The 23,590-nt window shown below is 46.8% G+C and overlaps 9 protein-coding genes across 9 annotated transcripts; 8 read left to right on the forward strand and 1 right to left on the reverse strand.

Annotated features, from left to right (window-relative positions):
• Positions 1 to 92: 92 nt before the first annotated feature.
• C8R40DRAFT_1178759 (uncharacterized protein) lies at positions 93 to 610 on the forward strand (the record flags this gene model as incomplete). The annotated part of the gene is made up of 2 exons (XM_046232922.1): positions 93 to 427; positions 532 to 610. 2 exons carry the CDS (start codon positions 93 to 95, stop codon positions 608 to 610), a joined length of 414 nt encoding a protein of 137 aa, XP_046078781.1.
• Positions 611 to 821: 211 nt separating this feature from the next.
• On the reverse strand, positions 822 to 1,007 carry C8R40DRAFT_1000777 (uncharacterized protein; the record flags this gene model as incomplete). The annotated part of the gene is made up of 1 exon (XM_046222749.1): positions 822 to 1,007. A coding segment is annotated over one exon (186 nt), but the record flags the coding sequence as incomplete, so codon positions are not given.
• Positions 1,008 to 11,444: 10,437 nt separating this feature from the next.
• On the forward strand, positions 11,445 to 12,389 carry C8R40DRAFT_1137583 (uncharacterized protein). Its single transcript, XM_046229437.1, has 3 exons — positions 11,445 to 11,689; positions 11,821 to 12,066; positions 12,122 to 12,389. The coding sequence occupies exons 2-3, from the start codon at positions 11,937 to 11,939 to the stop codon at positions 12,217 to 12,219; spliced, it is 228 nt and encodes a 75-aa protein (XP_046078783.1). The 5' UTR covers positions 11,445 to 11,689; positions 11,821 to 11,936; the 3' UTR covers positions 12,220 to 12,389.
• C8R40DRAFT_1137588 (uncharacterized protein) lies at positions 11,844 to 12,664 on the forward strand. Its single transcript, XM_046229438.1, has 4 exons — positions 11,844 to 11,867; positions 11,930 to 12,066; positions 12,122 to 12,327; positions 12,386 to 12,664. Exons 3-4 carry the CDS (start codon positions 12,256 to 12,258, stop codon positions 12,584 to 12,586), a joined length of 273 nt encoding a protein of 90 aa, XP_046078784.1. The 5' UTR covers positions 11,844 to 11,867; positions 11,930 to 12,066; positions 12,122 to 12,255; the 3' UTR covers positions 12,587 to 12,664.
• On the forward strand, positions 12,651 to 14,884 carry C8R40DRAFT_919371 (glycolipid 2-alpha-mannosyltransferase-domain-containing protein). Its single transcript, XM_046236677.1, has 10 exons — positions 12,651 to 12,843; positions 12,896 to 13,221; positions 13,287 to 13,429; positions 13,485 to 13,494; positions 13,564 to 13,647; positions 13,701 to 13,774; positions 13,841 to 13,903; positions 13,957 to 14,049; positions 14,110 to 14,213; positions 14,269 to 14,884. Exons 1-10 carry the CDS (start codon positions 12,751 to 12,753, stop codon positions 14,467 to 14,469), a joined length of 1,191 nt encoding a protein of 396 aa, XP_046078785.1. The 5' UTR covers positions 12,651 to 12,750; the 3' UTR covers positions 14,470 to 14,884.
• Positions 14,885 to 15,015: 131 nt separating this feature from the next.
• C8R40DRAFT_919156 (acyl-CoA N-acyltransferase) lies at positions 15,016 to 16,241 on the forward strand. Its single transcript, XM_046236676.1, has 2 exons — positions 15,016 to 15,707; positions 15,784 to 16,241. The coding sequence occupies exons 1-2, from the start codon at positions 15,081 to 15,083 to the stop codon at positions 15,796 to 15,798; spliced, it is 642 nt and encodes a 213-aa protein (XP_046078786.1). The 5' UTR covers positions 15,016 to 15,080; the 3' UTR covers positions 15,799 to 16,241.
• Positions 16,242 to 16,803: 562 nt separating this feature from the next.
• C8R40DRAFT_918772 (uncharacterized protein) lies at positions 16,804 to 18,487 on the forward strand. Its single transcript, XM_046236674.1, has 6 exons — positions 16,804 to 17,101; positions 17,154 to 17,293; positions 17,362 to 17,506; positions 17,564 to 18,022; positions 18,078 to 18,366; positions 18,426 to 18,487. Exons 1-5 carry the CDS (start codon positions 16,892 to 16,894, stop codon positions 18,309 to 18,311), a joined length of 1,188 nt encoding a protein of 395 aa, XP_046078787.1. The 5' UTR covers positions 16,804 to 16,891; the 3' UTR covers positions 18,312 to 18,366; positions 18,426 to 18,487.
• A 21-nt stretch (positions 18,488 to 18,508) lies between these two features.
• C8R40DRAFT_919040 (uncharacterized protein) lies at positions 18,509 to 20,263 on the forward strand. Its single transcript, XM_046236675.1, has 5 exons — positions 18,509 to 18,626; positions 18,679 to 18,759; positions 18,812 to 19,367; positions 19,432 to 19,842; positions 19,898 to 20,263. Exons 2-5 carry the CDS (start codon positions 18,709 to 18,711, stop codon positions 19,927 to 19,929), a joined length of 1,050 nt encoding a protein of 349 aa, XP_046078788.1. The 5' UTR covers positions 18,509 to 18,626; positions 18,679 to 18,708; the 3' UTR covers positions 19,930 to 20,263.
• A 1,036-nt stretch (positions 20,264 to 21,299) lies between these two features.
• C8R40DRAFT_1164250 (putative chitin deacetylase) lies at positions 21,300 to 23,203 on the forward strand (the record flags this gene model as incomplete). The annotated part of the gene is made up of 12 exons (XM_046230465.1): positions 21,300 to 21,420; positions 21,475 to 21,638; positions 21,696 to 21,827; positions 21,895 to 21,985; positions 22,039 to 22,104; positions 22,158 to 22,175; positions 22,237 to 22,257; positions 22,306 to 22,350; positions 22,453 to 22,514; positions 22,576 to 22,758; positions 22,809 to 22,980; positions 23,037 to 23,203. The coding sequence occupies 12 exons, from the start codon at positions 21,300 to 21,302 to the stop codon at positions 23,201 to 23,203; spliced, it is 1,242 nt and encodes a 413-aa protein (XP_046078789.1).
• Between the last annotated feature and the right edge of the window lie 387 nt (positions 23,204 to 23,590).

Below are 23,590 nucleotides of genomic sequence, written 5' to 3' on the forward strand. Positions count from 1 at the left end.
AGTTGAAACTTGATTTTGCCAGCAAAAGGAAACCTGCAGCTCCAGCTCTGGCTACAGCTTCTATACCATCTGGGTATCCCTACCACTCACTGATGCACTATGGAAATGCACCATATGGTGCACCTGGATTTATGCAGCCCCCAGCATTGCCATTCAAACACCGTAGTCATTCAGGGTGTGATGAGATGCCAAGCTCCAATCCCATAGAGTTGACGGAGGATGTAACTCTCTTTCCCCAGTTAGAGCAATGGCTAGCTGATCTGGACGATAGCCCTCATGGTCTCAATAACCATGACTTTGCATTGTTTTCACCTGATTTCCTTCGAGAAAAGTACATGCGTATCTCTGACCTTGATGGACTTACCATGAATGAGCTTCTGGAAATATGTGGAGGTATAGCAAGAGGCATAGCAAAGAAGGTTCTCGAGTGTGCAGCGAGAGAATGTAAGGTCATTAGAAAAAAGGAAAAGCAAATCTCCGGGAGATGGAAAAAATGCCTCGGCATTGTTACTGATAATATTGATACATTAGGACTATTACAACTAGTAGCCACAATGTGCAAACCATCCTTGTGTATCTGCTTCAGTTACAGACCAAACAGCTTCATTGAGTAGTAAGTAAACATTGAGATCATCTTTTTCTGACATAGCCGCATGTGCAATACCTCCATGGTGTTGAATATAAGCCTTAATGGCAGAAAAAGCAAGTTCAATAGGGTTGTAATCTGGAGAATAGGGTGGCAAGAACACATAGCGTATCCCATGAATGTGAATGAGATTTGGTATGGGTGTCAAATGAATCAATAAACTGACTGAGCTTTTTCATTCAAGAACCTCTTCATTTTTGTGGATACGACAATTATCCATCACAATCACTGAGTTTGATTGAGGCCATGGATTCATTTGGCTGAGGAGTCCGTCAATAAATTTTCGGAACCGCAAGTTGTTGTATGAGCCTTCAACAATATCAACAGTGAGAATTCCAGTACTACATAGAGCTGGTAAGATGGAGTATCTAGAGCTATTCACGTTAGCAAGAGACATACTTTGAATACAGGAAAGACTCACCGCCGACCATACACAAAAAATGCACTGCAAGTAGCATGCTGTCCACCTATTGCCCATGCATAGCCTCGATAAGTGGTTCTTCTATCAGCAGAACTCTCATCTACAAAAACTAGCCGCTCTGAAGTGTAATGTAGTCCAATAAGTGCAATGTATCTGGCCCGCTTGATTGCGCTCCTCTCAATGGCTTTTTGTTTTAGCTACAACAAAGAAGGACAAAGATAAGTACAAGGATATGCAGTTGAGGTAGAGACAAGACTTTTTCATCCTATATCCACTGCGTCAAAGAGTTCTCCAGATGGTGACAAGAGAGACATTGGTCCCAGTCAATGCTTCGAGCAAGTCCTTCATCTCATCCAGGTATGCTGTTAAGATCATGTACACCGTGTAACCGTGCCAAAGTCACAAGGTGTCTAAGTGCGGAAGACGAGTGGGACAGTAGTGAAGTTATTAACAACACCGCCGTTACGCCGTTAGTCCCCGGAGAGCGAGAGTAGAGAGAGAGGAGCTAAGTAGCAGCCAGGTCGGAGCGGCGGTATCGCCGATGACGAGGAGCGGACCAGAGAACGTTAAAGTCCTAAGGTCGAGGAGAACGTACTTCGAGGCGTTGAGCCTGAAGACTTAGAGAAGAGTTAAGTTGAGAAGGGAGATCTAAGTTGATCTAAGTTGATAATTAAACTGAGGAACTACAGTAGCGTACAGGCAGTATTTATATCTACGGAACGGCGCAGCGGTGCGGAGCGCCAGACTAACTACTAGGAGCTATACGAGTAGTACCTGCAGGGTAAAGTAAAAGACAATAAAGAGAGACTAGAACGAAAGAGTAAAAGACAATAGTGAGAGACTAGAACAAAAGGGTATGTGTAGCGAGAAAGAACAATAAGAGTCAGACTACAATAAGAGCAGATCTTCGGAATACCGAGCGGCGGAATGGAGGCCCGCGGCATGGACTTGACAGTATCCCCCTCTTAGGCTTGAGCCCTCGAAAGCCATTAATACCGGGAGTTGGTTAGTCACCAAAGAAAAATTTCAAAGGCCGTCAGCATCGGGAATTTGGCCTATCAGTCAGCAGGAAAATTTTCAAAAGCCGTTGGTATCGGGAATTGGCGCGGTTCACCGTAAACCCAACACAATTCGCAGGAAAATTTTTTGTTGGTCCGTGCGCAGGTTTTGCCGTATAAAAGGTCCAGAGTTTCGCCGTTGAGGGCCTAACTTTCCAAAATCTCCTAAGTCCACCAACATGACGACCAGCCGTACACAAACTACCACGACCAGCTCTTCAACCGCCGGCCCCTCTAGGTCACGCCCTATCCCACCACCGCCCATCGACCTCACTGCTCACGAGGAGGACGACGTGGAGGATGAGGAGGAGGACGAGGATGAAATAATCCGGAGGGCACAGGCAAGAGTTGAGAGGGTAAGAGCGAGGAAGGCGGCCGCTGTGGCGAAGAAAGCCGAGGAGGAGAAGGCTGCAAAAGCGGCGGCGGCTAGAGAGCGAGCGGCGCAGGAGGCGCGGGACCGGGCCATTCGGGCTCGTCAACAGGAGGAAGAGGTAGCGGAGCGGAGAAGGCTTTTGGCCGAGGCGGCGACCGCCAGAAGTCAAAGGGGGACTTCTCCCAGTGAGATGTCCGCTTCTCCAAGAAGGCCGGTGGTGGAGGTTCGACGAGTAGTGAAGGGGAAAGGCAAGGCCAAGGCCCAGGTGAGTCAAGCTTTTTGTGGTTTCAATCCCCTCACTAACGTTTTGTTTCTAGCCGATGGGCGGAGATCCCGACGACGGCGATGACGGGGATGACGACGACGATGACGAAGAAGACCGCGCACCTTGCGAACGGTGCAAGACCAAAAAACTCCCTTGCCAAATGCAGGCAGGCAAGAGGAGTTCGATAATTTGTAAGCCCTGTCACGACGCCAAGGTGAGGTGTTCCTACTCGGGGCGCCCTACAACTTCGAAACAACGGGAAGGCGGTTCCGGCGAACGAATCGCTGTTTTGGAGAGCCAAATGGCTCAGAGTCTCGCCGACAGCCGGGCGCTACGAGAGGCGGACTCGAAAACTCACCAATACCTCCGTCAATTGTTGAGGAGGCAAGAGGACGACCATGCCCGCCTGATAGCCATGGAGACGAGAATGGCCATGATGGGTATGGGAGGAGGACCGGCGACGGCTGGACCGTCGAGGGGGACTACCGAGCGGCGGCGTCCGCTGAAACGGCGGAGGATTACGAAGGAGAGTGACGAAGAAGAGGAGGAGGAAAAGGAAGTGCAGCAAGGTATGGAAGAAGATGGGGAAGGAGAAGTAGAGGAAGAAAGAGGAGAGATGGAGGTAGAGGAAGGAGGAGAGGGGGAGGCACCGGCGAAGACGGTGACCTCTGACAAGGGAAAAGAGAAGGAGTTAGTAGAGTAGTAGAGTCACGGACATCGGACATCGGCCCTGCGGCCCTTCTTGTAAATTCTTGTAGTCCTCTGCCTCCTGTATAATCTTGTTTTTGGACTTTTGTATATAAATAAATGTTCAATGCAATTTTGAAGTCGGAAAGCGAATGGGCCGCGAAGCGGCGTAAGAAGTAATTAGTTTAGTATAAGTAGTGTAAGTGTAAATGGAAGCTAAGTGAGAACTGTGATTAAAGAAACCATAATAAGCAAATAAGAGATAGAGATAAACACTCAATTTACTATCATCGTGTTTATCCTCTAAACGCACAAAGTAAACTTCGGCGGAGCGCGGCGGAAACGGGGAAAGGGATAAAATGATTTTTTGTGATCAAGGTCCAGGTTTCAAAGGGTATCGAGCGTGGAATGCGGGTACCAGTTCGTCAGCATGTAATTCATCAGCAGCTACCCAAGAGAATTCATCGTCGGTGCCTTCGTAACCGGCCCACCGAATATAGTAACGTAGAGGGCAACGTTTGTACCTTCTGTCCAGCTTGGAGTCCAGGATTTCGGCAACGTTGTACTCCTCTTCACCATCAACTTCGATTGGAGGTGGAGGAGATTGAGTACGATTTGGGAAAGGATTCGGCGTAACCGGCTCCAGCTGTGAGACGTGGAAAACCGGATGAATTCGGCGAAGGTAGTCTGGGAGCTTGAGCTCGTAAGACAAAGTACCAGGTCGACTGATGACCTTGAAAGGACCGAGATATTTTTCTGAGAATTTTTCAGTAGGACGAGTAGAGCGAATGTGTTTAGCAAGAACAAATACTTCGGAGCCGATCGGGAACTCCGGATGCGAGATTCTTTTCCTGTCAGCTTGTTCCTTGTAACGAGATTGGGCTAAAAGGATTTCTTCTCGAAGGAAAACGTGTAGTTCATCGAGGTTAACGACGAAGTCTCTAGCTAGGTCAGACTTCATGTCGACCTCGGGCCAAACGGTGATATTTGGGTGGTATCCTTTGTTAGCGAAGAATGGAGTAATACCAGTGGAAGCATTGGGAGCGTTGTTATAGGCGAACTCGGCGATCGGGAGTAAAGGCGACCAGTCATCCTGTTGGTAGGAGCAATAGATCCTGATGTACTGCTCGAGAGTCTGATTGACACGCTCGGTCTGCCCATCGGCTTCCGGATGATATCCAGAGGTATAGTGAAGTTCCATAGAGAGCGCTTTACCGAGAGCCCGGAAGAACGCCGAAACAAATTCGGAACCACGATCGGAAGTAACATGATTAGAAACACCATGCTTAGAGAAAACGTGAATAACAAAAAGCTCAGCTAGATGTTCGGAAGTAATGGTGTCGTGAGTTGGAATAAATATAGCCTGTTTGGAAGATCGATCCACGACGACGAGGATAGCTGTATAGCCATTCGACATTGGCAGTTGCTCAATGAAGTCCATAGAGATGGAGTCCCAGGGTCGGACCGGAACCGGCAAAGGTTTCAACAAGCCGTAAGGCCGGTGACGGCGGGGCTTATTGCGACCACAGATAGTGCAAGAGGTAACGTAGTCACGAACAAAGTCTCTGACCTTGGGCCAGGTGTATTGACGACGTACAGCTTCTAGAGTGCGGTTCTGGCCGAAATGGCCGGAGAGTGGATGATCATGGAAATAACGAAGGACTTGAAGGCGAAGGTCGCCGTGATTAGGAACATAAATACGGTCGTCAAGGCGTAGTAGCTTGTCACTACCTAAGCTCCAACGTTCATTGGAAGGATCTTTAGCAAGTTCCAAACCAGCAACGGAGCTCGGATCGGCGGGAAGGGCAAGAAGGATAGCTTGGTGTAGAGCTTCGATATCCATGATAATCGAGGCTCGTAAAACGGGGCCTTCCAGGAAGGTAGCTCGAAGAGACGCAGTGAGTTGTTCGTTAGTAAAGATAGGGCGAAAGTTATGAGGGTTCACTTGGGCGTAGCCGATATCCCCCTCTTTAGGGTAGACGTCCCAGCGTCTAGTTATCGAATCGGGTTTCTTGCCGAGTTTACCCGGCCGGAAGCGAATGACCATATTAAATTGGTGTAAAAATTCTGACCATCGGACCTGTCGGTGTGTGAGAACCTTGGTAGTAGAGAAATACTCAAGATTCTTGTGATCGGTGACGACGTCCACCGGATCACCCGAACCTTCCAGATAATGACGCCAAGCTTTAAAGGCCTCGAAGATGGCCAGTAGCTCTTTGTCGTGTGTATCGTAGTTGAGTTCCGCCGCATGAAGCGTTCTGGAAAGGAAGGCTAGAGGATGAATTTCACCGTCAGCATATTGGATGGAAAGAATAGCCGCAATGGCGTAGTCGGAAGCGTCGGTCTCCACGATAAGTGGGCGATTCGGCTCCCAATGGGCCAGTATCGGCGCAGAAGTAAAAGCGATTTTGAGGTTTTCGAAGGCCTCTTGACAGCTGCTGTCCCAGATCCAGGGAGCGCCTTTTCGGGTAAGCCGAGTCATCGGCACAACGATATCGCTATAATTATAAATGAAACGACGATAGAAATTTGCAAAACCCAGGAAGGACTGAATGTCCTTAACCTTCCTCGGGACCGGCCACTCTAGCACTGTCTGAACTTTCTCCTTGGACATCGTCAATCCGTCGGGAGAAAGAATATAACCCAAATACTCAACAGTATCCATATTGAATTCGCACTTCTCGGGATTGGCGTAAAGCCGATGATGGCGAAGCCGCCGAAGAACCTCCTTGACGTGTTCTTGGTGTTCTTCTGGCGTATCAGAATAGATTAGAATATCGTCCAAATAGACGATGACACAAACATCGAGCATGTCAGAAAAGATGTCATTAACAAACCGCTGGAAAGCCGCAGGGGCGTTTGTAAGGCCGAACGGCATGACCTTCCATTCGTAAGAGCCGTAGCGGGTCCGAAAGGTGGTCTTCCATTCATCACCTTCAGCGATTCTGACTAGATGATAAGCGTGAGCGAGATCCAATTTGGTGTATATTTTAGCTCTTTTCGGAGCGTCGAGAAGATCTGAAATGAGTGGGAGTGGGTAACGATCCTTTTTGGTGATACGATTGAGTCCACGGAAATCGACGCAAAGGTGAAGTTTGCCGTCTTTCTTCGGGACAAAAAGGACCGGAGCGCCATGAGGAGAGGATGATGGGGTGATGGCACCAGTAGCCAGCTGTTTGTCAATAAAGTCTTTAAGGGCGACTAACTCCTTTTCAGACAAGGATAAATACGGCCGAGCGGCGGCGAGGCGCCCTCTTCCAAGTCAATCTTCAGGTCGTAAGGTCTATGTTCAGGAAGTGAATCTGCAGCAATCTCGTCGAAGACGTCTGCAAACTCCGCGTACTCTTCTGGGATAGAAGGATGGAGTGGAGGGACAGTAGGAGTGGTGGAAGAGCGGTCGGCGGCGCGGGCCGCGACCTCTGAGTGGATAGCACGAAGTAGAATCGGTTCCATACCAGCGTCCTTGCAAGCCCTGTTAAAGACTGCAGCACTGACGAGTGCAATGTCGACCTCGGGAGTTTCCAGTTGAGCAGCGAATTGAGAGACCGTAGGGTAAGAATAGATGGGTTCAAAGGGGAATTTAGACGAAAGGGGCTTGGCCCGTAACGTCCAAGAGCGGGAGCGAGGGCGAGAGCAAGGTGAGTCCCCAGAAGGGGTCTCCAGAATTGTCGGTGAAACCAATGGCGAAGGTTCCGGTAGCGGAACAGCGACCTTTGCATCAACGGTGTTGATAGCAGAAGGCACAGACGTCTGTGGAGAATCAAAGTGTGAAGTGTTACGGAACGTAATGTTTCGAGATGCCCAGTCAATCAACGGATTGTAGCGGGATAAGAAACTGTAACCTAATACTGCTTTACAAGATGAATCTAAATGAGTAACATAAAATGGTAATAGAAGCAGCTCGCCGGAAGGGAACCGAACGGCAATATTCGCCATATCGGTAATGGGTTTAGAAGATAATGAACCATCAAAAAGACGAAGATTAACAGGAGAGATTTTGGTCGTAGGAATAGAATTTTGAGAAACATAACGAGTATCGATGAAAGAGTCAGTAGAACCAGAATCAACAAGAGTAGGAAATTTGAGAAGAGCAGAGATAGGTTCGGCCGGCGCGGCCGAATCAGATAAAGGAAATTCAGTAGTCAAAGATATTACAAGAGATCGTTCAATGGATGAAAGAGCGGACACGTTGAGATATAACTCCCCAGGTGAGGTACGAACCTGATCAATGCAGCTCCCGTTTCGTACCGGGGAACAAGAGCTGCGGACTAGTTTTCCAATTCCTCTTCAACAACCTCAATGGTTGCTTCGGGGGTTTCTTCAACCTCGGCAGCATGGCCCTTCGATTCTCAGGCCTTTCGCTTATTGCAGTCAGCAATCTGATGCTTACCACTGCAGAAGAGACAAAGATTGTTCTTCATCCTTCTTTCCTTCTCGGAGGGAAGGACTTTCCCATCTGCACCAAGATGGTTGAATGCGGGATGCTGACCGCCGGGTTGGCCGGAATTCGAAGAGTTCTGGGGCTTACCATTGTTGTTAGGCTTTCCACCAGAGAAGGGTTTAGGCTTCGGCGTGAACGGCACCGAAGAGCCAGATGGCTGAGAGTTGTTTTGCTGGTTAGTAGAACCAGTCTTAAAGTCCGAGGAACCCTTCTTCGGGTTCCGAGCAACAAAAGGCTTACCAGCCTCACACTTTCTAGTTTCTTCGCGCTTCCAATAATGATTGTCAATACGAAGAACTTCTTGACAATAATCGGCGAGCGTCGCCGGCTCGGGCAAACGCGCCATTTCGTCCTTGATGCGCTCAGCTAAGCCTCATCCATAAGCCCATTTCAGGGCAGCAGAATCCCAGTTGGTACTAGCAGCCAGGGTGTTGAACCGGATGTTGTATTTCTGGATGTTCTCGGTTTCCTTCATCTTTAGGTTACCGAGAGAATCTTCGGCCTCGCCTTGGGCGTCGTAAACGCCGAAATTGTCCTGTAGCTCCTTTACAAGGGCCTTGAAGGAGGATGTCCAGGCCGGCAGCGAGTCGAGATCCGGGTCGAGGATATCAGGGACAAACCATTCTTTGGCTGACCCACTGAGATAGGAAAGGGTGTAATTCACCTTCCGTTGGTCAGTGAAATACTTTGGACGGTCATTGAAGACCAGGGCGAGATTGACGAAGAACGTCTTGAGTTTTCGGGGATCCGAACCGTCGAATACCTCTGGCTCCTTGACCTTGCTCTTGGATTCAGAGCTGTCAGAAGGACGGCCGAGAGCGGCGAGAATGGTACCAAGGGTCTCAATGGAGCCCTTGAATCCCGAGAGGAGTTCCAACATAGCACGTTGCTCGTTGGGGATGTCAGGAGAGATAGGGGAATGGGGTCCACCAGGTCCACCAGGACCACTGGGGTCACCAGGCTTACCACGCGGTAAACCGCCGGAATCGTCATCCAGGTCGTCATGATTGTTGTCGGCGCCCGGATCGTCAGGGTCGACAGGAGGGTCTTGATCGTCGTGATCACCAGTGTCCAAATCGAAGTGAGGAGGTGGGTCATGAGGAGATTCTGAAGCAGCACGACGTTGGGGTTGTTTCCCAGTACGACGGGCTATAGCTTGGAGGATTGGAGATTCAATTCGAGTAGTTGACCGGCCCCGAGCCGGAGCGACCACGGGGGGTTGTCCACGGCGAGGGGTCAGGACTTAGACAGGTTGTCCGTCACCAGTGTACAAGGTGCTGTACTCAAATTGTTGTTCTTCTTCCATGGCTTCAGGAAGAGTCGACGTAGTAGGAACTGTGGCTGGACCAAAACCGCGATTACGGCGACGTGGTTGACCGATGGCAGAGATAGATTCGGAGAATGGGGCAAATGATTGGGCTGTAGTGAAGAAAGTGTTTTCTTCGGAGTTAGCTCTAGATTGAGCTCGAGTTTTCGGAGGCATAAAAAATGATAGGTCAGTACGACATTAACGGATTGAGTTTAATTATACTGTTAAGATCATGTACACTGTGTAACCATGCCAAAGCCACAAGGTGTCTAAGTGCGGAAGACGAGTGGGACAGTAGTGAAGTTATTAACAACACCGCCGTTACGCCGTTAGTCCCTGGAGATTGAGAGTAGAGAAGGGAGAAACTGAGGAGCAGCCAAGTCGGAGCGGCGGTATCGCCGGTGACGAGGAGCGAACCAGAGAACGTCTAAGTTCTAAGGTTATAGTAGAGAGTATTCCAAGGCGATGAGCCTGAAGACTTAGAGAAGAGTGAGAGTTGAGAAGGGAGATCTAAGTTGATCTAAGTTGATAATTAAACTGAGGAACTACAGTAGCGTACAGGCAGTATTTATATCTACGGAGCGGCGCATCGGTGCGGAGCGCCAGGCTAACTACTAGGAGCTATACGAGTAGTACCTGCAGGGTAAAGTAAAAGACAATAAGAAGGGACTAGAACGAAAGGGTATGTGTAGCGAGAAAGAACAATAAGAGTAAGATTACAATAAAAAGTGGATCTTCGGAGTACCGAGCGGCGGAATGGAGGCCCGAGGCATGGACTTGACAATTAGCAACACCCTTCACACACTGTTGGTGTTCCCGGTAATATAATGGCAAGGATATAATGTCAAGATGAGCAGCCTAGTGGGGTTCCTGTGATCTGGGAGTCCGGAACAGCTCAGAAGCAAAGGTATTAAAGAGTGGGATAAGGTGGTACACTTGATTTCAAGCTTGACTACAACGTACAAAGTATTCTAGCTTATATACATCCCAAATACAGTCACAAGGTCTCGATGAAAGCTCAGAATAATAAATAAATGGAATGTAGGTTACAATATTAATCCGAAGTCCGGCCGCTCCGGGCCAGGCCGGGAAGCGTATGGGGGTGAATTGCATGCATATGACAGTTTTACTCTTCATGTAGGTACACCTGCATGCTCCAGTCTATGCACTGCACCCTTTTTCCTCCAGCTTGTCTTTCTGAATTGACATTGAGGTGCACCTTCTACATTATCAGTGTTCAGCTTTCTCACTTCTCTGCATGATACTCACTGTTCCTACTCCTCCATAGGAACTCCAAAGCATATTAATCATTTTATCCATGCTAATTCTCCATACCCCTCTGCTGCCACCCACCTCCATCTCATTATTCATGTACCCTCTGTGGCCACCCAAAATTGTGTTGTTTTGCTACCCTTTGAACATCATGTCCCTTATCCCATTGTCATTGATGCTTTCTTCAGATGCTGTTCCTGTGGCTCCCAAATATGCACCATTTGCAGTCAAAATTTCTGGGTATCATTCTTCAATGTTCAATACCTCCCTGCAATGATAACCTTTCCCCCAAGACACTCCTTCTCTTATGTGCCCTGCAACTTCCCCTCCAAAATTTTCTTCCATTGAATTCAATACTCCTCTCAACACACAGGTCCATATATAATACCTCCACTGCATGTGCAAAGACAGTTTTTGAGAATGGAAGACAAGGCATTGAATACATTGGATTGTGGCTAGCATTGCAGTGGACTGTGGGACACATTCACTGATGCAGGTACTGGCAGACATTTGTGGTCAAAATACATTGTCAGAGATGGTGGACTGGGCAAAGAAGTAGAGAGGTTGGTGTTGGAACAGCAGAACACCATGTCAAAACTGTAAATGCCTGCAATACAATGTATGTACTGATTATCATGCTACATTGTATCTGTAGTACTTGCAATAAAATTATTATCTTCATGTAATGAAAAGCATCCAGTACCAAGCAGGGTGCCATCCACGGCAGTGGAGCCTAGTGTTTATGCCAATTACACAATTTGGAACTTGCTGATGTCCCTCAACAGCAATACACAAGGATTTTTTCCTCAAGCCATGGTATTCATCAGTCAGCAGGGCACACAGTAAAGTTCTAGCTAAACAGGTGAAAATTGAGGAAGATATCCATGTCACCTTGCTTGCAAAGGTCATTTGTTACTCGATATTATTAGCGCTGCGGAAACTTTACCCACGGTTTCGGCGCTTGTTTCTAATTCTAACCTGTCGTTTTTGTCCTGTTTAACCACATGTCTACCGTACCAGTGTCCCTCCACTGTTGTGTGCAGCGTGCTCAGGTAGGTCGGCAGGTATTCACTTCCTGTTCAAATAACAACTCCAGCCGTTTCTTGTCCTGTTCCCACTCTGCCTCCTTTATATATCTACCACAAGTTCAGTGTATGATGTATGGCTGAAATCGGTTGACAGATATTCATGCCAGGGCACAAGCCGCCTTTGTACCTGTTGAGTACCACCAACCACCTTCACATCAAATAACAAATCCAGCTTTTCTACCGCCCTGTTCTTACTTCGCCTCCTCCATGTCCTTATCACAAGTTGCTGACTGACATTTGAACATATCGTTTACACACAGAGTTTCTGCCTCTGTTTCATCTCAGATTCCATGTGCGATGTTGCGCCGTTAGCCTTTACTTTGTGCCGCACCCGCGACCACCCCTTTATTCTGCTTGACCTGTTTCCAGCTACTTAATGTTGGATTCAGCCGCGCAACAGGGCTCTGAGTTCCTCAGTAACGGGTTGAAGCCTATGGCAGGTACAACAGCCACAGTTGCAAAGGTTGCTTCTTTCACATTTGGGGAGGAGGAACATCCATTGGAAGGTATGTGTAGCTGATATATGTGATTGTACATTGACGACTTTCTGCTTGCAAGCAGAGTCAGTTAATGCCAATGGTAAACAGCGTTCAAGTGCACCAAATGCGAAAGCAGGGCCTTCCAAGGTGGCTAGGACCACCGGGTTGGCCAAAGACTGAAGGCCACGTACAGTTGTCTGTTTTTATTGTTTATGTATGTTCGTTTTGGTTCAACTCCTTGTAGTCAGGCTGTATTGTTTTACAACAGCTTCGATAAGATATGTATCTGTATGTATTGAGCTTGCTGCTTCACTGCAGAGAGGGGCAATTTGCATGTGACTTACCAGAACACCTCAAGCAAGGTTTGTGTCCCCTGCGGGGGCAACTAGTTAGAAGATCGGTCGTTCATATTGCACGAAAATTTGGCACGAGGCGGCAAATTTCCACCCACGCCTTCGGTACTGCAATCAGCTGTGAATTCCGGTATCCGGTTCTTGCGTATAGTTGGTTGCATCGTAGAACAAGTTCGAGGAGCCTAGATATGTGATCAGGCTGCGGTCCCAGAATTTCACGCTCGGGTAGAACGAGCATCGATGGTGGCAGTTCAGATATTTTAGCGCTGAGAAGATAAACTGTATTATATCGAATATAACGACCATCCAGTAGTAATGATGTTCGCTTGCCCCGACCTTTATTGATCTGATATCCGCCATGGTTTCCTATTCACCACTATTCTCATCTTCACCTGCTCGCTGGAAGCAACTGGTGCTTTCCAAAAGAATAACAATTGCCTCAGTATTGCTCGTAAGTTCTTCGAGGTACATAAAACTAATCTCACCAACACTATTTTCTCTAGCTCTTCTCTCTACTCGCCCTCTCCGAAGTCTTCCTCGAACGTGGAATAAGCACTCGTATCTTGTCTTCTCTCTCATTTAACGCAAAATCCTCGGACCAATCACCACTTTCATGCTCGAATCCTTTCGACCCTTCCTCGTTTCCGCACCACACTCCCCGGCCAACTTACACGCGCAAAGCAAACGCTACTTTCCTTACTCTGGCCCGGAATAGCGACTTGGCTGGTGTAATACATAGTATGAAACAGGTCGAGGGGAGATTCAATCGGGATAGACATTATCCTTGGGTTTTTTTGAACGACGAGCCTTTCACAGAGGAATTCATCAGGTACGGCTTTGTGTTGCGTATCATTGCTGTGCCGTTGCTCATACCACGCCCAATGTAACACTTAGATGCACCTCTGCAGTAACTTCTGCTAAAACACACTATGGCCAAATTCCACGCGAGCAATGGGTACAGCCAGATTTCATAGACGAGGAGAAGGCCACGAAGGCGAGGAAAGCATTGTCGAAGATGAGGGGGGTTTTTTATGCTGGTCTGTTCAACCGCATCTTCTGCGTGATATTCGTTATGCTAATAAATGATTGAAGAGAGTGTATCGTATGTACCTCTATCTAACGCGTCCTCAGGGCCCCGCGCATCTATACCAGGCTGATATGAAAATTCCAGATATCGCAACATGTGTCGTTTCTATTCTGGATTCTTCTACAAACAACCCTTGCTCCAAGATTTCAAGTATTACTGGCGCGTAGAGTGAGCTTTTCATTGGATTTTTTCCTTGCTTGATTGACAACCGGGGAACATAGGCCAGACATTAACTACCGCTGCGAAATAGAGTACGACCCGTTCTTATATATGGAGGATAATGATAAGGCTTACGGTTAGCCTCTTGATGAAGTTTCACTGGAATCCGCGCAAATCAGTTCTACATTTCCACGTTCTATAGGCTTCACCATATCCGTACCAGAACAAAAAGAAACCACACCTACATTATGGGATACGTCAATGGGTTCGGTTGAATCTGTAATTTGGCCTTCACTTCTTTGACCTTTTCGACGACAGAGTTTTTTAATCAAAACCCACAATACCTCCACCCTAATAACGCTATGCGCTTCGCGTCAAAGGATGGAGGGATGACGTGGACGAGATGTACTTGTGCGTGAATATAACTGTTGAAAGATAGGTGTTAATCACTTTTACTATGTCGTCCTGTAGATTGGACCAACTTCGAAATCGGCGATCTTGACTTTTTCCGTGGATCAGAGGGATACACCAAATACTTTGAACATCTTGAAGCTGCAGGAGGGTTTTATTATGAGGTGTGTTGGAATTCTTCATAATGGCACCTGCTAACCATTTTCATTATCCCCACAGCGCTGGGGTGACGCTCCCATGCACGGTATTGCCATCTCCCTCCTCCTCGACCGGGACCGCATACACCATTTTGACGACATCGCATACGAACATACCGGCTGGGAACAGTGTCCGAATCCGGTATCCCCTGCGTATGAACGGGGGAGGTGTGATTGTGATTACGGCAATTCGATGGATGTTAAGTGGAAGAGGTCAGCTTGACTGTTCATGACAACGATTCAATCCTAAGTTTTCGTCTGCCATTAGGTATTCATGCCAGGCAGATTTCGATGCTGCGTTGGCTGTTCCTCGAATCCATGCTGCCTAATTTTCAGGAGATGAAAGTTAAATTATTGACGGTCATGGCTGGAAGCGATATACATATACGTACATCTTGATTGGTTTCTGTGAAGTTTGGAGTAAAACTGTCACCTCCTCAACACAGGACGTCAGTGTCATATTTTATAGCATTTCTGTATATTTATGTGCCGATACGAGACTAATTGACATACACAACGGGAGTAGCCAGGCTACAGTCGATTATCCGAATGCGCTGGTCGGCCATCGGGAGTCGGGAGTCGGCGTGAACGTGAAAAAATCACGAACACAACGATGACTCACTCCTCTACATCTTTGCACTGCCCAGATGGGACTTGTAATTGATGCATATGATACCTCTGTGATTCCCTTTCTTTAATAAGAACTCGCAGAGAAAATCCTTGAAATTAGAAGACATCGGGGTCACAAATCAAAACTCCTTCAGGTAGATCCCCATGAATCATCTATCAGTTATGTCCTTGTAAAGCTCACCGTAAGAACACTTCAGAATCATCATGACCGTTACTATTCGTGAAGCCCAGGAATCTGACGCAGATGCCGTTTCCAGAATTTGTCTACTCACTGCCAAAGGAGGTCAATCTGCGGACGATCTCCACGATTTCAAAGAACTTCCAGGCCTGACTTACGCCGTCCCCTACGTCAAACTTCCCACCACTCTCGGCTTCGTATTGATCGACGATAAGAACTCTGGATCCGGAGAAGGAGACGTCGTCGGGTACACACTAGCCTCTAGAAACTCTCGGGAATTCGACCGCTACGCGGCGGAACACTGGTGGCCCATCCTGGCTGAGAAATACCCCCCTTCATTGGCCCAGAAACCGGCCGACAAAGAGTTCATGGAGCTTTTCCGTAATATGCACGGGAAATCGGAAGCAAGGGTGTCTTTCGGTGCTGCAAATATGCATATAAATCTACTCGAGCCCTATCAGCGGCAAGGGTGGGGCAGCAAACTCGTTGGTAGAATGGTAGAAGCTTTGCGTAAAGAGGATCCGGATGGTGGTGTTACACTCGGAATGGACCCAAGGAATCTAGCGGTGAGGAGATTCTATGAGAAATTCGGGTTCGAGTCGTTTGAAGGCGGAAAATTCAATGAGTTGGGATTGAAGTTTTCCAAGGCAAAGGTAACGTAGAGAATCTATTTAACGCTTTTACTGTTCAGTTGTTTCAGCGCCTTGGCTAACTATATTTTTGTTACAGAACTTGGCTATTTAATATGAGTCTGAAGCACATCAATAGTTGTAGAACATCGAGGCTCAATATAGTATTCCAGTCCCCACCTCCATGAGACTCCATGGCGAAGATTCAAAGTGCTGTAAAGCAGTTGTCCCCAATCGGAAGGCTACCATACAGTAAATCTCCACAAACGAGATACGATTCCGAGTCCGTTCACACATAATCCCCCTCGCAGACTCCAGGATCGGTTGCTCACAAGCGCATCAGGATTGTATTCGACTCGAACCAGTCACTGGTGCTGAGATGTGATGTGCGGAATCACTTTGCTTTGCTGAGACCCCTGAGCGCCAGTTTTCAAAGTGTAACATCAATTATCTTTCATTCCCGGGAGAGGGACCCTATACCGACGAAATTTATCATTTCCAGGCAGGTCATCTCACATACTTACATCTCACCACCGATAGCCTCGGTCAACAGTCATTTAGTGATAAGATTGCGATGACTAACAAACGTTTCTCGTGGAAAGAATTGGAATTTGGAAGTACTTACAAGGGTTTGTAAGTATGTACCAGGTATGTACAGTTTCGTCCGCCAAGAATTTTCACGAAATCTGTGCTTGAGCCAACACCTGTTGAGCTTCGCACAGGATTGGACACAATAGACAGACTGAGGACTCCAAACCACTACAGTTAAGTTATCCATATCTGGTGTGCCAAGCGTGCAGTGCCATCAGACGATCGCAATTCATACATTCGCCTTACCGTTACGGTTTAGTATGCTCTAACTTCAGCAGTGCCTCAACGTCAAGTGTCAGCGACGAGGTACTACCCAAATGATGATTCAAATCTAGTTTGAATGTGCAAGTACAGTACCAAAGCCTAAAGGTCTTCAAGGGCCACCAAACGGATTGGACACTAAGTATACCACAATACATATATCATTCCGGTATCGATTCAATCATCAGGTGCCTCATTGTTCTGTTCTCGCAAGCGCGCAAAAGCGTACATAGAGGTACACATAGAATGTTATGATGATATATATGAAGAGACTAATGTTCGTTCAATCACAGCATTTACCCTCCTCTTTCCCCCCTCTTTCCGTCCCACTTCGCATTTCCCTGTGAATCAACCCCATGCAAACACCTCGTATGCGCAACCTACTTCGTCTCAAGTTCGTCTCAAAGCCGAAGGCGGACACGATTCGTCGAAGTGCCAATTCCGTCGATACGCTGGGATGGCTTATCGATATCGCAGACATAATACAAAGCGCCTCCGCAGCGGCTCCCTTCCCACAAATACAAGGGGCGGTGGCAGCTCTGTCTGTCCTCCTCAAATGTATCCAGGTATAAGTCCTTCCATCCTTCATCGAGCATTCGAAACTTACGGAATATCCAGAAAGTATACCAGAACAATGAAGAATATGATGAACTGCTTGCTCGTATCAAGTCCATTTTGGAAGTGATACGGAAAGTAGTTAATGAAGCAGATAAGACGATGTGTGGTCGTATGAGTGATATCTTGATGGAATTCGAATCGTGTGTCGTGTTTCTCTCGTTCCATATTCATTGAAACCCTTTGACTGAATTTCCCTGTCTAATGCCAGATCGTTGCGCGATATAGTTCGCACGATAAATAGCCAACGGCAGCGTAACGACAAGTGGATCAAGCAGTTGCTTCACTCGCATAGTGTGAGCGACTCGATCCTCCGGCTCAAAATAAAGTTTGACGATGCTCGACTGAATGTTCTGGTATCTATATTGTCTTGAGTTTGTTGAAACATCTAATAGCTGACGCCGTGGATTTAGGTGACCGCCACTTTTGTCCATCACTCAAGTATGAAAGAGCAAGTTTCAAAGCTAGATCAAAAGCTTGAAGAAGGAATAGCTTCCCAAGCCTCAGTAGCTGTTGAAACTAAATCTACTCTATCCAGACTCCAACAACAATCACAAGCACTACACACAGAAACTCAGGCTCAGTCATTTTTGATCAGCAAGAACCAGACCGATTTGATGGCAGCCTTTACCATGCAAAGTCAGCACATCAGAGACGGTCTTCACGCACAAGACAAGCTCGCACTACAGCACCACCTGCAGACAACCGGCGACTTTAGAAATCATCAAGCCTGGCTACAGACTACCTTGCAGGACCAGAATCAGCTTGTTATTCGGCAACACGATGAGGTTTTGAACGCAGTTAAGCGGACGATGCCTTCACCTCTTTCATCGCCGAATAATGTAGATGAGTTTGAGGAATACGAAGACAACGTACGTGTTTCAATGGGTTTAATATTGATCCACCGCTCAATGTTTGTCCGATCAGTTCCACGTTTTTAAACAGAGTGAATGGAAGCCGAAACAGATACTGCTTTCAAGTGACGAGGAAGAGGGATCATGGATGAGTCCGGATTCCCAAGTTCTGGTCATTGATCAAGCATCTGTTGTTCGTAACGTCCGATACAGAGTGCGGACGTTCAAAGCTGCCGCTAATGATAAGCCCGAACAGAAGGGTGCTGCGTTCGAGGTACAGCTTTTCTTCTTCTCCCTGACATTGTGATCAACTTTCCATTTTAGGCATTCAAGAATCATCTACAATTTTATTCCACCGCACGGTAAAAGCTTCACATGTTGATGCCCTAGGAAAATACTAACGCTCCTTTTTTCGAGTAAGGCTGCCTTTTCTCCCTGAGTTGGTAGGGTTTAGTAAATTTAAACATGGCCCGTCACTATTTTTCGAAGAACGTGAGTTCATTTCCATTAACACCTTGCATTTGTTGTTCAAGGAAAGTTCCAAGACGACGAAGAATACGTTCCGTGGCCCGATTATCAACCTGAAAATGAACTTGCCAGGACGCTTATATTATTCAAAGTGGTACGTTGTCCGTATCTTATTTACTTGTTCCATGTTGGTAAAGTTTATACAGAATCTTGTTGAAGAGGACGCAAGAAAATATATGGCAAGACACATGGGAATGCACCCTGCTCGCAACAAAGAGGGTAACAGGGTAAGTAAGAGACATCGGGATTGTCATATTTGAACTCAGAGGTCTTTCATAGATTGCAGAATCTGTTCTCATTGGGCCGGGCGGGAAAGTAAAGCTCCTTGGTTGGACTTCTGTCACTCGCCCCAGAGTCAATTTTACTTCTGCTGCTGTCTCTCTCAAACTCATCGACCAAGATTTAAACCTGGTTGCCGCAAGGCTCAAGCGGTTGGAAAACCGCCAGCAGGTCTTGAGGGACTTTGTTGCGTCCGGGGCAGCCTTTCTCAAAATCAAACGGCGTCGGGTCTCTGAAGATCCTTTGACTGATTATCATTCCCATCTTGGGTTCCTTTACTGTACTTGCTGCTCTGGGCCTCTGTCTGTACGAGCCAGGTGGACACCGCACATTCATTTTACTGTCACTGCAACTTACGAAGACGAAACATCAACTGCAACGGCCCTTGACATCACAATGAAACCGAAATCGCACCGTTTGCATTGCGCAAAGGTCTCCATCAATCCTGGAATCACATTGATATCGAGTATACTCTTTCCACAAAGCTATGAACCGGTAGATATCTCTATCATGTATCATGCATCTGCAAATCCTCATCACATCAGTTTTGAGCATCGTGAGTGATATGTGATATTGGGCACATACGTCCATAGCTCTAACTAATGATTTGATTTTTATAGTTTCCGAATACAGTAACCGGTACAACATACAATATTACCCAAACTTGAATAACGATGAAAACACAGCCCAACTTTATCTGCTTATTCATCCTGGCTTAAATCAGTATGGGAAACCATTCTTTGAAGTACATTTCCAATTCGAAGGACAGAATGGAATGTCCGTCTCAGAAGCGGAGGCGAAGGGCATCTTCGTCGAACAGCAGTCAGAACAATGCCTATTCCGCGATTTCTCTGCCGGACAAGAGCATTTTCCGCTCCTATGTGAACACATGGAATTGGATCCCTTCAAAGAGTATTACCCACAGGCCCTCGAGGAGCAGGGAGTTTCAGCATTTGATGACCACCATCCTGACTTGGAATTACGTAAAGAAGATCAGGAATACGGACACCCATCACATCCAACAGCTCAAGGTATGTCCCGAGCAAATCCTTGCATTGTGGCTTAACTAATTCTGGTTAAATCAAGATGAATCTACAGCTTACTATTTCACCAAATAAAAATCTATTCACATCTGTTTTGAACTCGGGGGTGGTCAGCCTGCATTATGTCGTCTGGATGCTTATGTTCCTCGCAGCTTTCTAATCTCTACAGCATGTAGTTTGAAGATGACAGATGGCCCATTCGATTCTTCTAGGAAATCCCCTGTGACGTCTTTAGGAGTTACTTTGGATTCGGAGAGAGCTATCTATTCTGGCGCTATTTTGCAATGAATCAGAAGGGAAACAGGAGAAGGCTTGAAGACCTCACTAAGGGGGCTGAGCCTCGTGCTTGCCTGGGGTTGAGATATACTTATCATTGACATGCCACTGTGGTAGCCAGTGATTACCTGTTCTGGAAGAGCCAAAGTGGAGAGGGATATCCAGGGGATATCAGAGGACTAGTCCTTCGCCTGGATAGCTACCATGTTGTTTTGTTGGAGCTCTTTAAATATTTTCCTCCAATAATCAGTTCATGTAGTAATGTGGTGTCGTCGATGATCTCGTCCCGCCAGAAACCTACAGGAGTCCATCCTTCCGTGCTTCCTCCGAACCTTCGAGCATAATGTCGTCGGGGTTTTTACTCGGGGGGTTTATCTTCAGAAGCATCTCCGGTTCGGCTCGAGTCTGGTCAAGAAAGGTCGAGAAGAGGTAATTCTCACCCATCCATACTCGGCTCCGCTCAGACTATGCCGTGTATTTCTGTATTTCATTTGCCTCCTTTCTTTGAGCTACTGTTTCTGTCTAGCTACATAGTACACGTACGGCCAAGAATGAGATTACCAGCCGTAAACATCATCGTCGCTTTCATCAGTGCCGTTTTGATGAAAGTACTTGAGAGTAATGCCGTCGAATCGGCAATGCAATTCAAGTCAATCAAAGAGCCAAAGTGGAGCGCCGCTCATGACGGACGAATGAGTTTGTCGGGGAGCTCTTCAACTTATGTTACTGTCTCAATGGCTCGAACCAATCTCCGTATAGGCACCTAAAAATATGCCTTATTGAATGTTTTTCTCAAACTGCGGGTTCAACTTAGACTGCCCCGATTCCTACATACTGGCTTCAAGCCTGAGTGCAACCTTGCAGGGTTTCATTTTCTTCGGCTTGTAAGAATTGTTGTCCCTGCAGTCACCCAGCTTACTGTCAGCTCCACTATTTCCAATCATTGCCGACATAAAAATAGATCAACCACTCTTTATTTTTATCCACTTGATCAACAAGATCAACTGTCAATTGGTGTGCCACACGGAATACGCGCCTAGCTACATTCTCGATTGTTCAAAACCAAATTGACTTTCGGCTTATCCTTTTACACCCCCCCCAACCTGCCTCCTCCCATCTATCCTGCATTGCTTTCCAATACGTCTGTTTTTTAGTCTCTCTTTATTATAATGCGCCTTCCAGTCTTTTCTCCTAAATTCACTGCCATTGCGGCTTTGGTGGGTTTGATCAACTTCAACTCCGTTCATGCGAGGACAGCTACAAGCGAGGGAGATGAGGCTCAAATAACAGGTGCGTAATGTTTTCTGAATGTTCTTTCGCTCATGTTGACTTGGGGAAAAATAGATCCTGTCGAAGAGTGCACAGCGTACTACTATGCTCCGGTCACCGACGCCCTATACGGATTCCCCACCATATGGCAACCTGCCTCAATTCTCTCAAATGACACTGAGGCTTTAAACACTTGGGCTAACATTTCACAATCAGTTCCAACAAACATATACCCTCATGTCTGTGCATTCTTGTGTAACACTTATCGGGGGGGTTTCTAAGTGAAGATTTTTTAGGGCGATATTTACGGAGACTGGAATGATACATCCTACAACGTCGCCTCAGATCCCGACTGCTGGTGGACAAAAAGTCTATGCACTACTCCTAAACTCTCCAGTCTACCTTCAGACATAGCCAGCATTCCCGAGGTATGTTCGTACACCCCGGCACAAGCCACTGCGCCAGCGGTCAGATTTATGACTCTTTGTTCCGCAGCCTGAGACTATGGGCTACGGTTTCGATGATGGCCCAAATTGTTCTCACAACGCGTTCTACGACTACCTTTCAGAACAGAACCAAAAAGCTAGTGGGTAACATTTAAAGTTGTGACGTTTCCACACCTATTCATCCCGTTTTCAGCCATGTTCTTCATTGGAAGCAACGTTCTCGACTGGCCTTACGAAGCTATGCGAGCTATCGATGAAGGTCCGTTGTTCCACATTCCATTCTCAAATAAGCCGTTCTAACCGCTATTACAGGTCACGAAATCTGTGCACGTAAGTTGGGTTTTCGGGTCTTCCTTTACTCTCTAGATATTGACTTCTAATGTTCCCGAAGACACCTGGTCACATCATTACAGTGAGTGCATCGTTCTTTTTTCCTATCGTGAAAACTAATTTCGCCTAGTGACCGGATTCTCTAGCGAAGATGCTTTTGCTGAACTTTACTACAGTGCGTCGTTTTTTGACTGTTTTGCACAACACTAACGCGTTGAAAATTCAGGCGTTCGTATGATCAGTTACGCTTTTTCAATTTTTTCGATTGCTAAACCAGAATTCTGTACACAGATAAAGGCAATTAAACTTGTCCTCGGTGTCACTCCAACTTGCTGGAGGGTAAGCTCCGCTGAATTACTGAAGTCCTTAGGGCATTATATTCATCGAACTTCTTAATTAGCCTCCCTTTGGAGATGTTGACGACCGCATTCGTGCAATTGCCGAAGGTCTTGGGTTACAGACAATCATCTGGCAGTATGATTCGTTTGATTGGGAAGAACAGTCGGGAAATATTACCGCAGCGCAGGTCTACGCGAACTACGACAACTTCATTGCAAAGGCCGGGAATGGCACTTTCGATAGCGTATGGCTGTCCCATTTTCTTTGCTGTGTAACACCTCACGTTGTCTCTAGGAAGGATCTATCATGCTGACCCACGAACTGAACAATTTCACTATGCAAACTGCTGTCACATACTATCCCAAGTTAAAGGATGCCTTCAAATATCTTGTGCCTGTTGGTGTTGCGCTGAATAAGACCCAGCCATACGTGGAGACCAATTATTCGCTCCCGACTTTCAGTGAATGTGTGTTGTGTTTTTTTTTGTCCATGTGTTGTTCGAATTTCATGATCCTTGTCCAGATGTCGCGGGAACCACTACCACCAACTCATCTGGATCATCGAATTCTACTACAAGTTCAGGCTCAAGTACTAGCCAATCATCCAGTGCTACTGCGGCGCTGAGTCACACCATGGACTCTACACTTTTTGCTATGATTTTCCTCGGAATTTTTGTGCTTGCAGTATAGGACCCCTTGCATTGAAGACATATCTTTACGATCTCCGTTGTCCTCTTGATTACCTGCATTTTGACATTGTGTTCTTCTGTCTATAACGCTTTATGATATCCAGCTTTTGTGCCTTTTAATCCTTTAACAGTGCGTCAACTTCTATCTTTCTCGTACTGGTCTGGCGTCGTTTCGCTTTGGACAATCTATATAGACGGATTTGTTTCAAATCTGCTTGCCTCAAGGAAGGTTGCGGATGCCCTGGGGGTCCACTTCGCAATGCAAATATTATTTCTTACTTTATAGTAATTTGTGTTTGTCCAACAAAGTGATTGTTAACGCGGTAGGTCCCTCTGCATACTAATGTAAGTATCCCTGCCTTATGTTGAAGGGAGTTAGATATTGGCA

This window comes from Lentinula edodes (assembly GCF_021015755.1).
Source record: "Lentinula edodes strain Le(Bin) 0899 ss11 chromosome Unknown C8R40scaffold_97, whole genome shotgun sequence".
In the NCBI taxonomy this organism is placed as follows: Eukaryota; Fungi; Basidiomycota; class Agaricomycetes; order Agaricales; family Omphalotaceae; genus Lentinula; species Lentinula edodes.